Here is a 6,000-nt window from a genome sequence, read left to right as displayed (position 1 = left end):
ATATATATATATATATATATATACCACATCTTTTTTATCCATTCATCATTCGATGGACATTTGGGCTCTTTCCACAAAATGGTTATTGTTGATAGCACTGCTATAAACACGGGGGTGCATGTGCCCCTTTGAATCAGCATTTTTGTATCCTTTGGATAACCTAGTAGTGCCATTGCTGGATTTTAGGGTAGTTGTATTTTTAATTTTTTGAGGAACATCCATACTGTTTTCCAGAGTGGCTGCACCAGTTTGCATTCCCACCAACAGTGCAAAAGAGTTCCCTTTTCTCTGCATTCTCACCAACGTCTGTTATTTCCTGAGTTGTTAATTTTAGCCCTTCAGATAGGAGTGAGATGGCATCTCGTTGTGATTTGTATTTCTCTGGTGATGTAGGCTCATTGATTTTTAAATGGAATAACTAGAATTACCCTTTATTCTCAGCTTGTTAGTTTACAGTTAGTGAGTTACTTATATATAAAACTTGTATTTGGGGGTAAAAAATCACAATTGAAGCTAAGGAGCAGAAGGAATAAATTATAAAACTTGGGAAAGCAATGGAAAAGATTATAATGCATTTTTCTACATAAAAAACAAGTTATTTTCTAAGGTTTAAGTTAAAGTGGTGTACAATTGTATGCTTTTTCAGTCATTTATATAAGTAATTTTACATTCTCTGTATAAAACTGCATGTATATTTCTACATATTTGAATTCTTAGGATTTTGAGTGTGTTTACTGTTGAAACATTTTACCTTTTTTGTTTGTTTATTCTATAGGACAAAGTTTGCAGCATGATATTTCTAGTTCTCTTCTGAGCTATTCATTCACAGACTCTTACACAGAATGCAAGAGTTTTGAAGAGAGTTTAAGTAATTTCCCATCACCTGAACTCTTCAGAGGATCAGATTATTTAGGTGAGAAAACAATTTCAACCTTAAGTTGACCCACTATAGAAATTGTTCCTTTGTCCACAAATCCTCCAATGAATAATGTTCCTTTTGAGAAGGTGTGCTTGTCTTCCTCATTAAAACCTGCCCTCGCTCACTATCCACCGTATTCCAGGCTCAGTCACATAGGACTGTACATCAAAAGCCACCAGATAAGAAAAGGATGAAGACATTAGGGAATGACCCAGAAACAAGCCAATTTGCATTATAGTATCCCAGAAGCTCACAATTTGGATGCCCCAATACTTGTAAAAAGATATATCTGAAATGTAGAAGATGTGGTGACTACTTACTTAAATAGAGCATGGAGATTTATTCTTTTGGGTATTTTGAAACTGAGGAACTCTGGAATGGAGGATACTAGGTACTGTTAATAGCAAGGATCGTGGAATTTGAAATGCTGATCCCAATTACTCATTCCCCTGGAGTAGTATCATATGTTCACACCCTTGCCATATCCTTGTAGTGGTGGAATGAACTTTCTCCCTGTTTGGCTTTGGTACAGTAATGGAAATGTGACTTGCTTTGGACAATAAGATATAAACAGATCTTTGAAATATGCTTAAATGGTTGGGCTTGTCCTCTTAAACTTTTAACATTGTGAGATGAATATATCCTAATTAGCTTCTGCTTCCCCTGTGGGGACCCCAGAATGAGAGGTATGGGACAGAATAGTACCAGACAACCTGCAGACTGCAGGGAGCTGCCCCATCTGATCAGCAGGTCTGTAATCTGAAGCAGACCTGCCTGAGCCAACCAGTACACATGGGAATAAGAAGTAAATGCTTTCATTTCATGCCAATGAGATTTGGGGGTTATTATGCATAAAAAGCAACTGTCTCAGATACTGTACTGAATGAAGAAGAGGGGAAATTAAATGAAAATGTACATCTGAATTGTGAGACCTTCTCGACTAATGCCTATTCCCATCCCAACCCAACATCCCATTTCTCTGCTCAGCTTCCAAAATACTAGCACCCAGACTTGAACTTTCTAGGCAGGAGAATGGAAGATTCTTTCCTAACAAATCTGAGCAACCATAAAGAAAGTACGTAAAGATACTGACCTCAGTACCCCTTCAGTGAAACTGACAAGAACACTCTGCACTGAATCCATCTCTGTGACAAGCCCAAACAAGGGCAGAGATTCCATTTAGCCTTTTAGGGCTCCCTCTTAAATAAGAGGAGAGCCAAGGATCATCAGTCTTCCTGAGGAAGTCTTCTAAGAAAACACATAGTGATCAAAACAAAGGAAAATGTATAGAGAGTGACATCAGCAAGATATTGGAATAAGAAGCCCTGATCCATTCTTCCCCCCCATGGACACACCAATTCAACAGCAATACATGGACTTTTTCCCTTTGTGAGAAATCTGAAACTGGTTAAAGGGACTCCTGCACCTCAGGCATGTATGGGACCAGCCATATCAAAGCCAACAGGAATTGGCAGGAAACCCCTAAGTCCCATCTTCTCCCTGGTTAGGGAAGAAAAGAACTGAACCATGCGTGAAATGTTGTAAATTTTCTGGGACCTTCCCAAAGGATTGGCTAGTCTCTTGCCTGTCTCAGAGTGCTACCCAAGGGAATGACTTCTTTCTCAATTGTCTCAAAGTGCTGATGGGACCTGGTATATTCTAGATGCCTATTGGCCACTGACAAAAAATAAGGTGTGTGAGGAAACCTTAAGAGACTCATAGAACACAATTAAACAGAGCAACTTTTAACTTTTTTTTTTTTTAATTTTTTTTTCAACGTTTATTTATTTTTGGGACAGAGAGAGACAGAACATGAACGGGGAAGGGGCAGAGAGAGAGGGAGACACAGAAATCGGAAACAGGCTCCAGGCTCTGAGCCATCAGCCCAGAGCCTGACACGGGGCTCGAACTCACAGACTGCGAGATCGTGACCTGGCTGAAGTCGGACGCTTAACCGACTGCGCCAACCAGGCGCCCCTTAGCTTTAAACTTTATAGGAGTCTCAGAGGGCGAAGAGATGAGGGAGGGAGAGAGGGAGAAAAAGAAAGAAGGGAGGGATAAGGGTAAAAGAAAGAAGACGAGAGAGGGAGGAATAGGGAGAAAGAGTAAGGGGCTGAAAGGAGGGAAAAAGAAAGAGAGCCTGCCAGAAAGTTTATTCACAGAAATTATAGCTGCAAACTTACCCAATTTGGGGAAGGAAATGCACGTGCAGACCTAGGAAGCCCAATGAATCTCAGATAAGGTAACCAAGTAAATCTACACAGGGACTCATAAATTATCGAAAGTCAAATTTTGACTTTTAATAATTTGTTTAATAATTTTGACTTTTTTAATTTTGAAAGCAGTAGTAGAAAAGCAACTTGATATGTACACGGGAACCCCTATTAAACTATCATTGGGTTTCTCAACAGAAACCTTGCAGGCCACAAAGGGTAGAATGATCTGTCAAAGTGGTGAAAGTAAAGAAACTGTCAACCAGCAAAACTATCAATAGAAACAAACAACATCAATGGAATATTGTTCAGCCATAAAAAATGAAATTTTCCACTTGCAACAATATGGATAGAGCCAGAGAGTATAATGCTAAGCAAAATAAGTCAGAGAAAGTCAAATACCATGTGATTACACTCATAAGTGGAATTTAAGAAACAAATCAAATGAACAAGGCGGGGGAAGATAAGTCAAGAAACAGACTCTTAACTATAGAGAACAAACTGATAGTTACCAGAAGGCAGGTGGGTGAGGGATGGGTGAAATAGGTAATAGGGATTAAGGAGTATATTTGTCCTGATGAGCACCAGGTGGTTAAAATAAAAACTCAAAAAGAAATGAAGAGATAAGGAGTTTCTTTTTTTTTTTTTAAACGTTTATTTATTTTTGAGACAGAGAGAGACAGAGCATGAATGGGGGAGGGTCAGAGAGAGAGAGGGAGACACAGAATCTGAAACAGGCTCCAGGCTCTGAGCTGTCAGCACAGAGCCCGACGCGGGGCTCGAACTCACGGACCGCGAGATCGTGACCTGGCTGAAGTCGGACGCTTAACCGACTGAGCCACCCAGGTGCCCCGAGATAAGGAGTTTCTTAAACTAAAGCTGAAAGAGTTCATCACCACTAGACTCACCTTACAAAAACAAAATGGTAAAAGGAGTTCTTTAAGTTGAAATAAAGGACTCTAAACAGCAACACAAAAGCATATGAAAATATAAAACTTGCCAATAAGTATATAGATAAATATAAAATAATACTGTAACGTTGGTATTTAAATCTCTTTTAATTCTAATATAAAAGACTAAAGTATTAAAAATAAAAATATGTTAATGGATACACAACATAAAAAAATGTAAACCATAACATCAGTAACACAAAATGTGTGTGAAGGGAGAAATAAAAGTATAGAGTTTTTGTATATAATGGAAGTTGCTATCTGATTACAATAGATTGTTAAGACTGTATTTTATATAAGCACCATGGTAACCACATTAAAAATGCCTATAGAAAATACACAAAAGAAAAATAGAAAGGAATCAAAGCATATCAGTATAAAAATAATCAATGAAACACAAATGAAGATGGCAAGAGAGGAAAAGGGGTAAAAGAACTATAAGACAAAATAATTAACAAAATAGTAATATTCTTTCCCTATCAATAATTACTTCAAATGTAACTGGTTTAAATTCCCCAATCAAAAGACACAGAGTGGCTGGATGGATTTTGAAAAACAAGGTCTATATGCTATCTACAAAAGACTACATTTCAGGACACACATAGGCTGAAAGTGGAGCAATAGGAAAAGATAATCCATATAAATGGTAACCAAAAGAAATCAGGAGTGGCTCTACTTATATCAGATAAAACATCCATTAAGTCAAAAACTATCACAAGACACAAAGACATTATATAATGATGAAAGGGTCAATTAATCAGGAACATATAACAAATATAAAGAAATATGCACTCAACATCAAAGCACATAACAGATAAACACTGACAGACCTGAGGGCAAAAATAGACATCCATACAGTAATGAAGACTTCATTACTCCCATTTTCAATAAATAGAAAAACCATACAGAAAATTGACACTTTTTTGAATTCAAAATATATTGCAAAACTACAGTAATTATAACAGTATGGTACTGGCATAAAGATAGACATGTAGATGAATAGAATAGAGAGAAATGATTTTAAACAATGGTGGCAAGAATACACAGTGGGGAAAGAATAGTCTCTTCAACAAACAATGTTGGGAAAACTGGACTTCCATCGCTTCTTTGCCTTTTGTCTAAGATCAAGTGTGGGAAAACTGGACTTCCACCTACAAAAGGATGAAATAAGACCAATACCTTACATCATACAAAAAACCCAACTCAAAATGGATTAAAGACTTAAACATAAGACCAGAAACCATAAAACACATGGAAGAAAACATAGGGGAAAGCCCTCATGATACTTAATGATTTCTTGGATGTAACACCAAAAGCACAGGCAACAAAAGCTAAGTTAGACAAGTGAGATTACATAAAACTAAAAACCTGCACAGCAAAATAAACAACAGAGTGAAAGGGCAACATACAAAAAGGGAGAAAATATTTGCAAAACACTTATCTGATAAGAGATTAATGTTAAAAAATATATAAGAAACTCCTATAACTCAGGGGGAAAAAAATGAACAAATAACCCCATTACAAAATGGCCAAAGGACTTGAATAGACATTTCCCCAAAGAAGATATACTGATGGCCAACAAGTATATGAAAAGATGCCAACATCACTAATTATCAGGGATATGCAAATCAAAACCACAATGAAATGTCACCTCACCTGTTAGGATGATTATTATTTTTTTAAAAAGTGGGGGGGATCCTGGGTGGCTCAGTCGGTTAAGGATCCACCTTCAGCTCAGGTCATGATCTCACGGCTCATGAGTTCAAACCCCTCGTCAGGCTCAGAGCCTGGAGCCTGCTTCAGATTCTGTCTCTCTCTCTCTGTCCCTCCCCCGAGAGATCTGTCTCTCTCTCAAAAATAAATAAACAAAAAAATAAGTGTTGACAATGAATGATGTAGAGAAATTGGAACACTTGTA

General features: G+C 37.5%; 1 protein-coding gene across 3 annotated transcripts in view; it reads left to right on the top strand.

Annotated features, from left to right (window-relative positions):
* The window catches only part of MEIKIN (meiotic kinetochore factor), an 84,228-nt gene that overhangs the window by 7,533 nt on the left and 70,695 nt on the right, over positions 1-6,000 (top strand). For all 3 annotated transcript variants that reach the window (XM_040444409.1, XM_040444408.1, XM_040444407.1), the window contains one exon: positions 776-913. In XM_040444409.1, coding sequence (XP_040300343.1) covers positions 776-913 — 138 coding nt within the window. The remainder of the gene's footprint in view (positions 1-775; positions 914-6,000) is intronic.

The sequence above is a fragment of the Herpailurus yagouaroundi genome, unplaced genomic scaffold, assembly GCF_014898765.1.
Source record: "Herpailurus yagouaroundi ecotype Mexico unplaced genomic scaffold, PumYag 192, whole genome shotgun sequence".
In the NCBI taxonomy this organism is placed as follows: Eukaryota; Metazoa; Chordata; class Mammalia; order Carnivora; family Felidae; genus Herpailurus; species Herpailurus yagouaroundi.
This window is presented reverse-complemented; position numbering and strand designations above follow the sequence as displayed.